The 16,329-nt window shown below is 41.1% G+C and overlaps 1 protein-coding gene across 2 annotated transcripts in view; it reads left to right on the forward strand.

The window, feature by feature from the left end:
* The first annotated feature begins 534 nt into the window (after positions 1–534).
* ldlrad4a (low density lipoprotein receptor class A domain containing 4a) overlaps positions 535–16,329 on the forward strand; it is a 279,058-nt gene continuing 263,263 nt past the window's right edge. The window contains exon 1 of one of the 2 annotated variants that reach the window (XM_085992319.1): positions 535–2,100. In XM_085992319.1, the coding sequence (XP_085848445.1) occupies positions 2,061–2,100 (40 nt within the window). In that variant the 5' untranslated portion in view covers positions 535–2,060. Of the gene's footprint in view, positions 2,101–2,793; positions 2,891–16,329 lie in introns of those variants that run through there. The other variant, XM_085992321.1, reaches the window with a different exon arrangement.

A 16,329-nucleotide genomic window follows, 5' to 3' on the forward strand; every position in this document is an offset into this window, starting at 1 on the left:
GTTGAGAATCCTTGTTACAGAGGCTCTTCTATGGCTCAGTGAATAAATGCATCACTCTGTGGTACTGCACCATACAGATGAGGCAGGTCTCCGGTTCAATTTGTAGTCTCTGCTGATCTGACTTATGGTAGTTAGAGTACAGGTGAAAGCACTACAAATGGTCTCCGTGCCTTTGGGAGAAAATAAGCCAGCACTTCTCGCTTGTGTTTTCAGATGGCTATTGCTGGAAAATGTGTATGTGTGGATATATAGTGCGGACAGGATTAATTTGGTTATGCAGTCTTGCACAGTTGAGTCGCCTGTTCGTGCTCAGTCGGACAAACTATTTGATTGAAGTACTAGAGGAGTGATGCTCATAGGATTGTATTCCAGCGTCTTCGAGAAGGGGAGGGGTTGTAGAATTTGTTGGAAAGAATAATCGCTGTTAGATCTCCAATCCTGTCTTGCCAACATGTACATACATACCTGGTAATATTTAAAGCTGCATTACTTTTGGGGGGTGGGTGGGGAAGTGGTGAAGGTGGGGGAGAGATGCTAATCTTTTCCCCTGTTAAGTCTGGGTTTGAATCCAGTTAGAAAATGAATAGCCATGTTTTGAACAGTTTGGGTCCATTTGCAATTCTGAATTCACAGAATTATCATTTTACATAAAATACTGGTTATGAGGTAACTGGTATGGGGTGCAAAAATGAGAAGCGTTCAAGTAGTGAGAGGGTGCTCATCTGAGGTTCATTGCACTGAAGGGTGCTATGCAAGCTCTCTCCTCAATAGTCCAAGTAGGAACCACATTTGACTTGCATTGTTGTGAACCTGGGGACGGCAGAGCCCTCCTGATCATACACAATCACTTGCATGTTGTGTTTCTTACGGTCTCCCACTGCCACTGTGATAATTGAAAATAGTTAACAAGATCGAACAATGCCACCAAACTTAGTTTTCAGCTGTGAAAACTTGCCTCTTCTGGTGGGGTTTCCAATCAGCAGCTTTTATACTGCAGTTAATGGCCATCCTTACTGTTACTTCACAAGGCAGATAATTTCAGAATTATGTGCAACTTTTGAAGTGGAAGATTTTTATCTGATCACTTGTACCAATATATTCATGTTACCGAATGTATGAGAAGATACTGTGATCTTGTATGATTTGAATCAAGTCCTCTTCGCTATTTTAAACCAGACTAATTTCAGAAACTTTTTCTGAACCAAGTAGGACTTATCCCATTTACTAATGTTTAAATAGAATAAGTAGTGTGCTCACACCTCCAGTGATTTGACTGAATTATTTTGTACTGTAAATTTTCTGGAAATATTTTGCTGTGCTCATTAAATTCCTTACCAGAGTAACATTTTTAACTATAATATGAAAATCCTGTGTAATAAGGATTTGTCCAGTGTGTACTGCATGTACACGATAAGTATTATGTATATTCTCACGATGTTTATATTAATATAGCATTTTTCAGAATATCTACTTATTTTTGAAATTGAATATAACCTTGCACTTCAAAGTCAACTGAACAATTCTGTTCTGAGAATTACTGGAATGTATTTGCCTTTTTTTGAAGGCCTTTGATGTGAACTAGCTGTCATTGAAGCTGCTTTCCCTTAGTCAGAACTACTAATTTTTATAAGTCTATAGGTCATCAATAACATAATCTTTGCTTTTTAATTTTTCAGGAGTTTGCCTGAAGCAACATAGGATGAGAATGGAACGTGCGTGTGACTGAATCCTGGAGAAGACACAGCTTGGTGATTATAACTCGGTCATAAAAGGACGCCTGTGGGGGACGGTTCCTTACTCTGCCGTGACTTTCAAATTCACAATGGCAAGATTCTTGTGGCTTGGTGGCTAATACAGTACTGTGCTTACATATTTATCAGTTTGGAACTTCAACATTTATTTGTACATCTGCTTCTGGAGATTATTTGCAGATGAAACGCACTGCAGTTAGAAATGGACTGTCAAGACCTACAATGGAAGTGTCCTGGCTGCCTCCTGCTCAGTTTCACCCAGTGAGGACAGGTTGAAGTTGGGATTGCAAGCATTGCTTGAAAAACAGTATGCAGGAAGCTGGTTTTCAAGCCACAAATGCTTTAAAAGGTATGTGTACTTAGTGGTATATTTACTGTAGGAAATTTCCCATAGTTACTCTATCAAAAAGTAAAATGTAATTTTTAGATCATTGCTGTGACAAAAATTAGCTTAGAATTTGAGGGTAGGTTTTCTTGCAGTATATTCTCATTGGTAGTTGATTGACCAATAAAATTCAATATACAATCTTTGCATTTGAGTAAGTAAAGAGAAACTGTTTCCACTGGCAGATGGGTCAGTAGGTAACCAGACGACACCAATTTAAGATAATTGGCAAATGAACCAGAGGGAAAATGAGAATTTTTTGTATGCAGTGAGTTATGATCTAGAATGCACTGCCTGAAAAAGACGGTAGAAGCAGATTCAATAGTAACTTCCAAAACGGAATTGGATATCTATTTGAAAAGGAGACATTTTCAGGGCTATGGTGAAAGAGCTGGTGAGTGAGACTGGATAGCTCATTCAAAGAGCCAACACAGGCATGATGGGTCAAATGGTGGCCTCTTGTGCTTACCTTACTTGCAAGGTCAAACTATAGGCCCCAATAGGCTGAAATAATGCAACCCGTTACTGTGTTTCTGTGACAGCTGCATACTTTTTGTTAAAAGGTATGTATGTACCCATTTTTTTCCCTGACATTTATTTTTTACTTCCCTTTATTCAGAGCTCTCCAGGTGGTACACTAACTGTGGATGAGTGGACTTAAGGCAATTTTTGCCAGTGCCATTCTTTAAGAGACTGCTAAGGGATGCACAAGACCAGCCAGTGACAACTCCCTTTGTAGGTTGGCAGACTGGAGGTATATAACAACCTGTGGTGCTGTGCGTTGGAGCTTTGAAATTTATGCTCCTTTATTATAATAAGGATCCTTGAGAACCAAGTGTTTTGTGTCTTATAGTGTGTTATGAATATTATGTAGCAGAGCAACATGAAGAAACTCAGTCAATATTCAGAAAGCCTTTCCACCATCTACAAGGCACAAGTAAGGAGTGTGATGGAATACTCTCCACTTGCCTGGATGAGTGCAGCTTCAACAACACTCAAGAAGCTCGACACCATCCAGGACAAAGCAGCCCGCTTGATCGGTATCCCATTCACCACCTTAAACATTCACTCCCTCCACCACCAGCGTACCGTGGCTGCAGTGTGGACCATCTACAAGATGCACTGCAGCAACTCGCCAAGGTTTCTTCGGCAGCACCTCCCAAACCCGCGACCTCTTCCACCTAGAAGGACAAGGGCAGCAGGCGCATGGGAACAACATCACCATCTCCAAGTTCCCCTCCAAGTCACACACCATCCTGACTTAAAAGTATATTGCCATTCCTTCATCGTCGCTGGGTCAAAATCCTGAAACTTCCTACTTAACAGCACTGTGGGAGCACCTTCACCACACGGGCTGCAGCGGTTCAAGAAGGCGGCTCACCACCACCTTCTCGAGGGCAATTAGGGATGGGCAAAAAATGCTGGCCTTACCAGCGGCGCCCACATCCTATAAATGAATAAAAAAAAGAAGCCGAGAGCAACATAAAAGGCCATAGAACATAAGAACATAAAAAGTTGGATCTTCCCTTCTCCCCCCTTTTCCTTTTTTTTCCTCTCTCTCCCACACGGCAGCTGTCTCCCATCCTGCCAGTACACTTCACACCTAATCTTGCCATCTTATTACCATCTCGTCTGGTTTTGAATACTTCTTAATGTCTCTTTTACTACTTCTGTTCTATTGCAGCCCTGCCTTCGATCTATTTTATTTCCTTTCCAGTTTGAAAAAGGGTTAGACCCGAAACGTCACTCTAATTTTTCTCCACGGATGTTGCCTGGCCTGCTGAGTTTTTCCAGCATTTTCTGTTGTTGTTTGGGATTTCCAGCATCTGCAGTATTTTGCTATCGTAACTATGAAAGCTGCTGGATTGTCATTAAAACTCAACTGGTTCACTAATGCCTTTCAGGGAAGGGAAACTGTTTAGATCTAGGTCTTGCCTAATGTGACTCCAATCCCACACTACCTGGTTGACTCTTAGGGGGAAAAATTCAGTTGTTTGCGCCTCCCATTAGCGCCTTAAGAGGGCGCCAATTGGGGCGCAAAGCAACTAGGGACTGGGCGCGGCAATGTTAGTGCCGCTTGCGAAATTAACTAGACATTTTGCGGCGGCGCTAAATACTTCCGCCACGATCTACTGCGCCGGCAGATTGTGACGTCATTCGAGTGCGCAATGCCCCGTTAGCGCCCCGGACCGGATATTGAGTGGCGCCACCTGCCTTCCCGCCTGCCGCTAGCAACGACAGGTTGAGGGGAGCGTTATGCTGTCAGAAAGGGACTAGGGGAGCACTATTTAAAGGTGACTGCTTCCTACCTTTTTTTGTCGGTGACATTTTGCACCACGCAGTCAGAGAGAGAGACTGACTTCTGGAGAGATTCAACGCTGTGTGAAGGAGTTTTGAGTACTGAGCAGCACTTTGCAGGTTTATTTTGATTTGCCCTTCCTTGCTTCGCCAGCACTCTGAGGTAGCGCCTCACTCCTCGGTGTTTGTGCCTTAAGACAGGTGTGAAGCGCCTGATTTAGTGCTCCAATCACCTCTAGGGGTGATAAAAGCCAAGTTTGCTGTTGGAGGCGATAGTTAGCGCCAGGCGCTGAACTTTGCGCACGGCCGATAACGGCGCCCCAGATGAGGTGATGCCGAATTTTTCCCCCTTAATGCCCTAAGGACAAGTAGGGCAGTAAATACTGCCCTCCCTCCCAGTGTTGCTTACATACCAAAAAAAAAGCTGGTTGGATGACCAGTCCCAGAGTGATTGCACTCATTCATTCTAGTTGTTTGGGGATTTTAAAAATTACTTCAGATCTCTTATCTTTTTTGTTGACCAGATGGAGCAGGCTTGTAGTACCACTAGTTCACCAAGGTATAGTGTTATTAATGTAGAGATTGTATTTCATGGGTATCAACCATGAGGAAGCTGGCAAAAAATGGCTGGCTCACTGCATGTAAGAATTTGGAAGAAAAGGGGAAAATGAGCTTGTGAAAGAGGAGAAAGGAACGCACAAGCACAACAATAATGAGGTAACAAAAATGCATGTGATACATGTAAAGACACAGGCAAATGCACACTCTGAGAGCATGCGCTACAGAACTAATGCATGACAAGGCAGCATGCACAATTGTGAGAGTGAGAGAACATCTACACTGGTTGTTGTCAAAGAGAACAATTACATTTTGTTGGTATCCACAAAGTCATTGCTGAATTGACTAGATGCTGCTGTGTGTTTTGATTTTAATGCTGGGATCCTTTAAATCAAACTGAGATTTAAGTACATAGTTTAAAAACTTCAAAGTACAAGTAGTATTCTGGAAATAGAAATGTTAAATATTAGATTGGATTTCGACACTTTTGTCACTGAACTTCCTTACTCAAGTTTTTGTTTAAACATTCATAATATCGTAATGTATGTGCTAATAAAAAGAAATAAAGAAAGACTTGCATTTATACAGCGCCTTTCACGACCACTGGATGTCCCAAAGTGCTTTACAGCCATTGAAGTATTTTTCAAGTGCAATCACTGTTGTAATGTAGGAAATTCGGCAGCCCATTTGCACACAGCAAGCACCCACAAAAAGCAATGTGATGAGCAGATAATCTGTTTGTGAGATACCAAAATACTGCGGATGCTGGAAATCTGAAATAACAACAGAAAATGCTGGAAAAACTCAGCAGGCCAGGCAACATCCGTGGAGAGAGAAATAGAATCAACGTTTCAGGTCGAAACCCTTCGTCAGGACTGAAAAAACACAGGAAATGAAACAGATTAAAAGGCCAGTTTGGGGGCTGGGAAATGGGGATGAAAGAACAAAAGAGAAGTGAAGGGACATTAAGAGGTATTCAAAACCAGACGAGATGGTGATAGGACTAGTGAAGAGACAAAAGACGGCTCTAGATTAGGTGTGAAATGCGCTGGCAGAATGAGAGACAGCTGCCATGTGGGAGAGAAAAAAAGGGGGAAGGGCACAAAACAAAGGTGTAGATAAAAAATATATGTAAAAATGTAATAGGGGCCGAGGTTATGATCTGAAATTGTTGAACTTGATATTGAGTCTGGAAGGCTGTAAAGTGCCTAATTGGAGGATGAGGTGCTGTTCCTCGAGCTTACGCTGGGTTTCCATGGAACAATGCAAGAGCCTGAGTACGGTGAGGTCTGAGTGGGAATGGGGCGGTGAATTAAAATGACAGGCGACCAGAAGCTCGGGGTCACCCTTACGGACTGAACGGAGGTGTTCCGCAAAGCGGTCACCCAATCTGCGTTTGGTCTCCCCAATGTAGAGGAGACCACATCGTGAGCAACGAATACAGTATTTTAATCTGTTTCATTTCCTGTGTTTTTTCAGTCCTGACGAAGGGTTTCGACCTGAAACGTTGACTCTATTTCTCTCTCCACGGATGTTGCCTGGCCTGCTGAGTTTTTCCAGCATTTTCTGTTGCTATATCTGTTTTACTGATGTTGATTGAGCAATAAATATTGGCTAGGACACCGGGGATAACTCCCCTGTTCTTCGAAATAGTGCCATGGGATCTTTTACATCCACCTGAGGGGGCAGATGGGGCCTCGGTTTAACGTCTCATCTGAAAGACTCCCTCAGTACTGCACTGGAGTGGGACTTGAAACCACAACCTTCTGACTCTGAGGCGAATGTGCTACCAACTGAGCCACAGCTGAAACTTTAATACTAAACATTGTGTATCTGTATTAGACTTTATCCAGATTAAATTTTTGTGTTTTATTGGCTTTACTTGTGTTTTGGCTGTGCGATCCAAACCAGACCCAGGCTGAGTGTGGTCTGGCTCAGCATTAAAAATCTGACTTGCCTACTGCAGTATTTAATTTTTTTTAAATAAATATATACAGCATAAATACTTAAGTTGTAGTTGAGTTAGGAAACATATTGGGTTAGCATCGAAATCATAGAATGGTTACAGCACAGAAGAAGGCCATTCAGCCCATCGAGCCCATGCCGGCTCTCTGCAAGAGCACCTCAGCTAGTCCCACTCCCCCGCCCTTTCCCCGTAGCCCTGCAAATTTTTTTCCTTCAGGTACTTATCCAATTTCTTTTTGAAAGCCACGATTGAATCTGCCTCCACCACCCTTTCAGGCAGTGCATTTCAGATCCTAACCACTCGCTGCGTAAAAAAGTTTTTTCTCATGTCGCCTTTGGTTATTTTGCCAATCACCTTAAATCTGTATCCTCTAGTTCTTGACCCTTCTGCCAGTGGGAACAGTTTCATTCTATCTACTGTCTAGACCCCTCATGATTTTGAACATCTGTATCAAATCTCCACTCAACCTTCTCTGCTCTAAGGAGAATAACCCTAGCTTCTCTAGTCTATCCACATAACTGAAACCCCTCATCCCTGGAATCATTCTTGTAAATCTTTTCTGCACCCTCTCTAAGGCCTTCACATCCTTCCTAAAGTGTGGTGCCCAGAATTGGACACAATACTCCAGTTGAGGCCGAACCAGTGTTTTATAAAAGTTGTTCATAACTTCCTTGCTTTTGTACTCTATGCCTCTATTTATGAAGCCCACTATCCCGTATGCTTTCTCAACCTGCCCTGCCATCTTCAAGGATTTGTGCGCATATACCCCCAGGTCTCTCTGTCCATGCACCCCACTTTAGGATTGTACCCTTTAGTTTATATTGCCTCTCCTCGTTCTTCCTACCAAAATGTATCACTTCGCACTTTTCTGCGTTAAATTTCATCTGCCACGTGTCCGCCCATTTCACCAGCCTGTCTATGTCTACTTGAAGTCTATCACTATCCTCCTCACTGTTCACTATACTTCCAAGTTTTGTGTCATCTGCAAATTTTGAAATTGTGCCCTGTACATCCAAGTCATTAATATATATCAAGAAAAGCAGTGGTCCTAGTATTGAAATGCCGGGTATAAGTATAGTAACAGTACAAGTTTTAGAACTGCCTGTGTTTTGCTGCACACAATACTTGTGCATTTGTGAACATGTAAATTTCCGAGCACGTTTATCCATTGTCCAGCGTAGTACGTAAGGTGCTGCACTATCTGGGTGCATCTTTCGGATGTGATATTAAACTGTGACCCGACTGCTCCCTCAGGTGGATGTAAATGGTTCCTTGGCACTATTTGAAGACGAGCAGAGGAGTTCTCCTGGTGTTCTGGCTGACATTTATCCCTCAATCAAGACTATCAAAAGCAGATTATCTGTTCATTTATCTCATTGCTGTTTTGTACAACCTTGCTGAACACAAATTGGCTGCTGCATTTGGTACATTACAACAGTGACTAGACTTCATTCAATCTCCAAATACAAATAGGAATTACTGCCGATGGGTGTGTTACTAAATTTAGCACTAATATGTCAAATCATTGTGAAGCAGCAATAAACAAAACCAGTAGATTGCTTAAATAGTTTGCTAGGTCAATTGAGTATGAGTTGGGCAATGTCATGCTAAAACAGTACCTCTGCCCCTATTCCCTGGCCAGACTGAACCTTGACTGTTGTGTTGCTGTGGTCCTGAAAATATAAGAAAAATATTCAATCCATTGAGACAATGCAGAGAAAGTTAGGAGACTGATGAGCATCAAAGGATGAGTTATACTGAAAGATTGAAAAATTTGGGGCTGTATCCTTGAAAGGAGAGGACCCTATAAATGTTTTAAGATATTAAATGGCCTAAATTAAGTTAATCCAGAGCACTACTTAAAGGTGTGCCAAAATACTAGGAACAATGAGGCATAGATTAAAATTGGTGAAAGGAAAGTTTAAGGTAGATTTCAAGAAGAACTCCTTCATGGAGAGTAATCAAAAATTAATATGCTGATCGGGTTAGATGAAGAGGGGTTGGGAGGAGGCGCATATGGAGCATAAACATGGCATAGGCCAGTTGGCCAAATGGCCTGTTTCTGTGGTGTGCTGTAAATTCTATGTACAACATGGAGTGATATTAAGGGAATCGAGGGATATGGGATAGTGCGGAAGGGTGGAGTTAGGTAGAAGATTAGCCATGGTCTTATTGAATGATGGAGCAGCCTCGATGGGCTGAATGGCCTACTCCTGCTCCTATTTCTTGTTATGTCTTCTAAATAGGCTAGTGGAGGCAAAAACATTTATTCAGGAGAGAATTGGATAACATGATACAAATGTTAAATTTATTTTATTCTGGATGGCTGATGAAACAGCTTCTGCCATCGATATCTAACTTGTGATAATCTGCAAGAGTAGTACCATCTCAAGGAATCATAATATTATGATTCTGATATTAAGAAGGGTGAAAATTCCTCCTGTGCTTCTGGGGATTACAAAGTAATGGGAGTAATATCCTCAGTTTTTCTGACCTGATTGAACCTCAGATTATCAAACCTCTGCATGTCAAACACATCCGGTTGTAAAAAAAAAAGTTAATAGAATTCTAGGTCTGATCTCAAGAAGTATAGAATATAAAAGCTAAGAGGTAATGATGAGATTATATAAAACCTTAAGACCTCAGTTAGAATACTGTGCAGTATTGGGCTCCACAATATTGGAAAGATATGAGCTATTAGAGAGGGTACAATGTAGATTCATTCAGATGTTGCCTGGTATGTATAAATACAAAAAGGGAATTTTTTTTTACATTGATTTGTTTTTCATTAAATATAAAGAGCAATATAACAGAAGTGTTTAAAATTGCAAAAGGTGTAATTAATGCCTTTAAAATAGGTATTTCCAGATTTGAATAATTTGCACTAATGGTGTTAGTGCCTTTAAAAGTGTTCGAGAGAATAAAGTGTCTCCCTCGAGCAGTTATATGTGCTGGAGGAACACAGGGATGACTTATTATTTTAAAGGGATACTAAGAGGAGATTGTTTTCCCTGCTCCCCAGCAATTGAGGCATGTTTCTATTTAGCTGAAGGGCAATGATTGAAAAAGTAATTCCAAACGCATTCAACTTTAAACTTGTAAAACTCTTACAGTAACTTTGTGTCTAGCTCAGTTGATTGCTCCTCTAGGTCAGAAGGTTGGCTTATGCCCCAGATGAGGACTTTAGTACCAAATCCAGGCTGACATTCAAATGTAATGCTGAGAAGATATTGCAATGCGTGGTGTTTTGTGTTTACAATGTTAAAAGGATTTGATGGAGAAACTATTTCCTCTGGTGGGGGAATCAATAATAAGGGGATATAATCTTAAAATTAGAGTTTAGGCCATTTAAGGAGTGAAATCAGGAAGCACTGTTTCTTACAAAGCGTATTAGAAAATTGAAACTCTACCGAAATAACCTGTGGATGATGGGCCAATTGGAGCTTTCAGGACTGAGATGGATAGATTTTTGTTCAGTAATGGCATGGAGGGATATGGAGCAAAGGTGGAAAATGGAGTTGAGGTACAAATTAGAAATGATCTAATTGAATGGCAGAGCAGGCCCGTGGGACTGAATGGCTTACTCCTGTTCCATGTGTTCCTAAGTTCTTTCGATAAGGTCCCGCATAAGAGATTAGCGTGCAAAGTTAAAGCACATGCGATTGGAGGTAAGGTACTGACTTGGATAGAGAACTGGTTGGCAGACAGGAAGCAAAGAGTTGGAATAAATGGGTCTTTTCCGAGTGGCAGGCAGTGACTGGTGGGGTACCGCAGGGATCGGTGCTAGGACCCCAGCTATTCATAATATATATTAATGATCTAGATGAGGGAACTAGATGTAATATCTCCAAGTTTGCAGACGAGACAAAGCTGGGTGGGCGTGTGTGCTGTGAGGAGGATGCAGAGAAACTCCAGTATGATTTGGACAGGTTGGGTGATTGGGCAGATGCATGGCAGATGCAGTATAATGTGGATAAATGCAAGGTTATCCACTTTGGTGGCAAAAACAGGAAGGCAGATTATTATCTGAACGGCAGTAGATTGGGAAAAGGGGAAGTGCAACGAGACCTGGGTGTCCTTGTGCACCAGTCGCTGAAAGAGGTGCAGGACGCGGTTAAGAAGGCAAATGGTATGTTGGCCTTCATAGCGAGAGGATTCAAGTATAGGAGCAAGGATGTCTTGCTGCAGTTGTACAGGGCCTTGGTGAGACCACACCTTGAGTATTGTGTGCAGTTTTGGTCGCCTTATCTGAGGAAGGATGTTCTTGCCATGGAGGGAGTGCAGCGAAGATTCACCAGACTGACACCTGGAATGGCAGGAATGACGTATGAAGAGAGATTGGGTTGATTAGGCTTATATTCGCTAGAGTTTAAAAGAATGAGAGGGGATCTCATTGAAACTTATAAAATTCTAACAGGACTCGACAGACTAGATGCAGGAAGGATGTTCCCGATGGCGGAAGAGTCCAGAACCAGGGGTCACAGTCTAAGGATAAGGGGTAAGCCATTTAGGACCGAGATGAGGAGGAATTTCTTCACCCAGAGAGTGGTGAACCTGTGGAATTCTCTACCACAGAAGACAGTTGAGGCCAATTCATTAAGTATATTCAAGAAGGAGGTAGATATATTTCTTAAGGCTAAAGTTATCAAGGGATATGGGGAGAAAGTAGGGACAGGGTACTGAATTTGGATGATCAGCCATGAACTCATTAAATGGCGGAGCAGGCTCGAGGGGCCGAATGGCCTACTCCTGCTCCTATCTTCTATGTTTCTATGTCAATGCACAGTAGATGGCTGAAGAATGCATAATAAAAGTTTCAAGTGAGGTATTACTATAAGATAACACTGTAATAAAAATAGATGTAGAACCAATCCACAATACCGTTGTGAAAATGAAATGTCTTAGTAATCTGTTCATGGCAAAGTTTTTGTTTTTCAAATTGGAAATAAAAACTGAACCTGGAATATAGTCAGTTTTGTCAATATTTATTGATTTGTTTCTGCCTTCAAGGATTTGTGGAAACCTAAAGTTAGTCCAAAGTCATTGGAACTAGAGAAGCTTGTTCAAGAACTCCCCAGTGTCCAAAAAGTATAAATATACGGGTAAATTCACAGACTCTGCGCTCCCAGAGGGGTATCACACTCAGTTAATCCTAGAATTGGGGTGACTGTGTAGCCCTGTCGATGACCCATGATCCTTTTGTGTTTGGCTCTCTGCTGAGAGTACAGCATCGTTGAATTTAACCTATAGTGTCCTGTAGTCGTAACCTGAATATAAAAAAAGTCACAAAGGAATAAAATCAATTTTGATATTATGTTCAGGCCTTGATATTAAGAAATGTTGGTTTTGGAACCTGGCCCCAGAGATCCTGATTTGAGCTTCTGAGAGACTTCTGCAAACCGTAAATAAACATAAATATTTTTCTAAGACCTTAATTGAGTAGAGATTAAATTTAGTCCTGTAAAAAAAAGTCTGGTATCTTGTGTTTCTAAACTGAACACTTAAGATCTTGGACAAGCCATTTTTGAATGTTTTGTCTCCAGACATCTCAATTGAACAAGAGAACTGTTTTACTGCTGGTCCCGATTTATCAAAATTAATCCGAATTGCAGTTACTTCCTGTCCCACCCTCAACCTTTGAGAAGTGTCCTCTACAGTGGAAGTGTAATTTTTTTTCTCGCTCCAGTTTTCACACTGGGCTGCTGACTTGAGAGTGGCTGTTGTCAACTTGGCTCCGTGATGCATCACCTCCCACTGCTATCTCACACAACAGCTTCGATTGTATAGGTCTTACAATTTTTCTCCATGCCAAGATGGAGCATTTTGTTGCTAAGTAATGCTAGCTATTTCTTTAAGTAAGGCATGGAAAAAATGATTCTGCATGTCTTTTAAAAGTTGGGTAAAATGAACCATTATGAGGTGCATGTGAGTTCAAATCTGGCAGGAAATAAAAGTACCTAATGTGTGCGCCTCATTTCATAAATTATACTGAAGTCTATTCCATAAGTTTAAAAATTGGAAATGATGAAAATATGAAATAAAACAAAGAACTGGTGTAGACCGTTGCACCCCCACCCCTACCCCCACACAATGCTTACATGCTCTACTAGCTTCCTTTCCCCAAGCTCACCTTATGGTCCCCACCATCCAAACTTCCAGCCTGTTTCCCAGACTGAGCTGGGAAAACAGGCTTTTATTACTTTATTTAAAAAAAAGCTTCTTTGTATTTGTACAGCATAAATGTTTGTAATAGTCACTTCTGGCAAATCTAAAACTGAAGACAGTCGGGTGAGAGATATGACTGTGGAGGATGGGAGGGCTGCAGCAACAACAGGAATGGACGAGTGATGGCATTTGGGAGGGGGCGTGGGTTTGGGGGGAGGGAAGGTAGGCAGCTGCAAGACTAGGTGTCGACAGCAACAATGGAAGAGGGATGTGACCTATCTGGGAGAACCAAAGTTGGATCAATTCAACTGATCACATAGGTATAAATAATACATCAGTACCACAGCATCACTTGGCTTGGAGGCTCAGCTCGGAGGGCTAAATTAGCTAGTATAATAAATAAGAAAACTGAAGCATTATGGAAATAGCATGACCGAATAAAGTTTTACAGAAAGTATGTGATACTTTCAGGAAGTGCGTGCCATATATGAAAGATTTTAAAAATATTACTAACAAATCTCCTGTGGTGTGTTAGAGTTAACATTTTATAATGTGTGTTGCTCCATGTGAAGCATAATGTAATATCAGGGTCATTGGTATATGGTGAAGGGTCAAATTATGTCTATTTCTGGGTATTCTGAAAATTTTATTGTCTGTTTTGGTATTGAATATTGCGACTAAATTTTTCTTCAAGAACAATAAATTGGTGGCCTTGAGATATAGAGAGATGTTCCTTTACCTGTATGTATTTAAATTTTATCCCATAGCTTTATTTTTTAAGCTGAGAATACAAATCAAAGATGGTATGCAAGATGTATCAGGTTAGAAATTGATACAAGGCTCCAGATTTTGCTGGAGTGTGGCATCTCGCGATGTGCCCTGTTAGATTTGTTTGTGCACATTTAGGGTTTTTTACATTTTGGCCCCAAAGTTGCTGGAAGTGCGACCTGATAGTGCCGCATCAAGGGCAACAGGATATCTGGGACCTTGATGAACAACGCGACAAACAACGTATCTTAATAACCAATGAGATTTAAGGATTGAAAAATAAACAGGAAGGACTGAGAAGGAGGGTTAATTCAATGTCGCATCAGGTACAGAAAGAGAACCAAAGAGAGGGACGAAAGATTGGATTGAGAGAGAGGGAAAAAGACAAAGGAAAAGTAAGAATTAAAAAATTTTTTTTGACATTTTTAAAATCTCCAAAACAATTCACAACCTGAAGGAATGAGACTCCACACTTATAATTGTTTACTTTCTGGACAAGAGAGGTTGATTGGCAGCCATTAAGAATTATAATGTTGTTAAAAGGATACTTGCGCTGTTAATTACAAGACTTAACTTTCTGTGGCGAGTGTAATGGGCAATTAATGTGCAAATACAGCAAATTCATGAAAATCACGGGGCGGTTAAGTGCGAGATGCCTTTTTCGCGAAGCTAACAGCGGAGCAGTGCAAATCGGCCAGAACCTGGTGGTTCGCAATTCACTGGGTATCTCTTTGGTACAAATTGCTGGTTGATTTATGCATTAATAATGGCGTGCATCGTTAACATGCGGTTATTTTTCCAGCAAAAGCTATCCCGTGGTGTTTAGCAGTACTGAGGATGGGGGAGTGCAACTGGGTTTAGTATCATTGTGCAGGAGGAACTTGAGGTTTCATAGAACTGAGGAGGGTGGAATGTGGGGTTTGTTGCCCTGGTGGATTTTTGGGTATGTCAGCATGGGAAGGAGGAAGGACAAAGTTCTGTCAACTTTGGGCAGGGAGGGGGTTGTCTCTAATCTGACGGCACTGATTTCTAATGGGTCTTTCCAAATGGTGAATTGTTTCTGATTTGGTACCTCGAAAAATAGCTTTTTTCTTGTTCAAGCAAATATCATACCTGCATTAATGTACAGGTTGAACACTCCATTCTGCCTCTCTAGCACAGTAAATACTGTTGTGATGTAGTCATTGTTGTAATGTAGGAAACGTGGCAGCAAATTTGCGCACAGATAATCTGTTTTTTAGTGATGGTTGAAGGATAAATATTGGGCAGGGCACCGAGGAGAACTACCCTGCTCTTCGAATAGTGCCATGGGATCTTTTATGTCCACCTGAGAGGGCAGGCGGGGCTTTGGTTCAACATCTCATCCGAAAGACGGCACCTCCGACAGCACTGCACTGAGGTGTCAGCCTAGATTATGGGTTCAAGTCGTTTTATTAATTTATTGATTGGTTGGTGTGCCTGCTACTCCATTAATTTGAATTATTGGTGAGTTCCATTGTTTTTATTGAGTCACTGATGCCTGCTGCTCCATTAATGTACTGATTTGTTGTGTAACTACTGCTTCATTAAGTTATTAATTTGCTGTTGAGTGTTGCGCCATCACTTGATCAATTCTTGGTGCCTGCGGCTCCAGCAATGTATTAATCACTGGTGCCTGCTGCTTCATTAATTTATTTGGTGCTCTGGCTTTTCTATTAATTAGATTTAGTGTGCCAGCTGCTCCACAAATTTATGAATTTACTGGTGCCTGCTATTCCATTAATTTATTGAATAGTTGGTGTGCCCACAGCTCCATTGATTTATTGATTCACTGATGCCCACTGTTGCCCTGCCATTATTGACTCTCATGGGTGCCTGCTGCTCCATTAACTTTTTGATTCACTGTTGCTTAATTAACTTATTGCTTTGTTGTGCAAGCTGCTTTAAGACTTTATTTGTTCATTTGTGCTATAACTCCATTAATTTATGAATTGGTTGGTGCCTGGTGATTCATTAATTTGTTGTTTTGGTGTACCTGCTGCTCGATTCAGTTATTGATTCTGTGGTGCTCACTTTTCCATTACTTTATTGATTTGATGGTGCCTGCTGCTCTATCAATTTATTGATTGAGTAGCTGGTACTCTTTAAATGTATTAATGAACCAGTGCAGTATTTGTTTAGTTGTGCTGCAGCGTTTATTATTAACATTTTTTGTCAGTCAATGGTGATACATGTGGTTTGTGTTGATTTTTGTAGGTTGAATTTTCCTGTTATTGTATATAGTGTCATAAAGCAGTGACGCATTTTGTTGTAATTCAGGTTCTCTACTGTTAATTTTTAATCTCTTATGTAGTTGTTACAGCAGCAGTTTCTGTTGTCCACTTATATTCTGTCACATTTTTGGGGAATAAAGAGAACATTTTTCAATACTGTACAGTTTTGACTTCTCGTGCAACACT

Source organism: Somniosus microcephalus, chromosome 7 (assembly GCF_052327205.1).
Source record: "Somniosus microcephalus isolate GS21.2 chromosome 7, FLI_Smic_1.0, whole genome shotgun sequence".
Classification (NCBI taxonomy): Eukaryota; Metazoa; Chordata; class Chondrichthyes; order Squaliformes; family Somniosidae; genus Somniosus; species Somniosus microcephalus.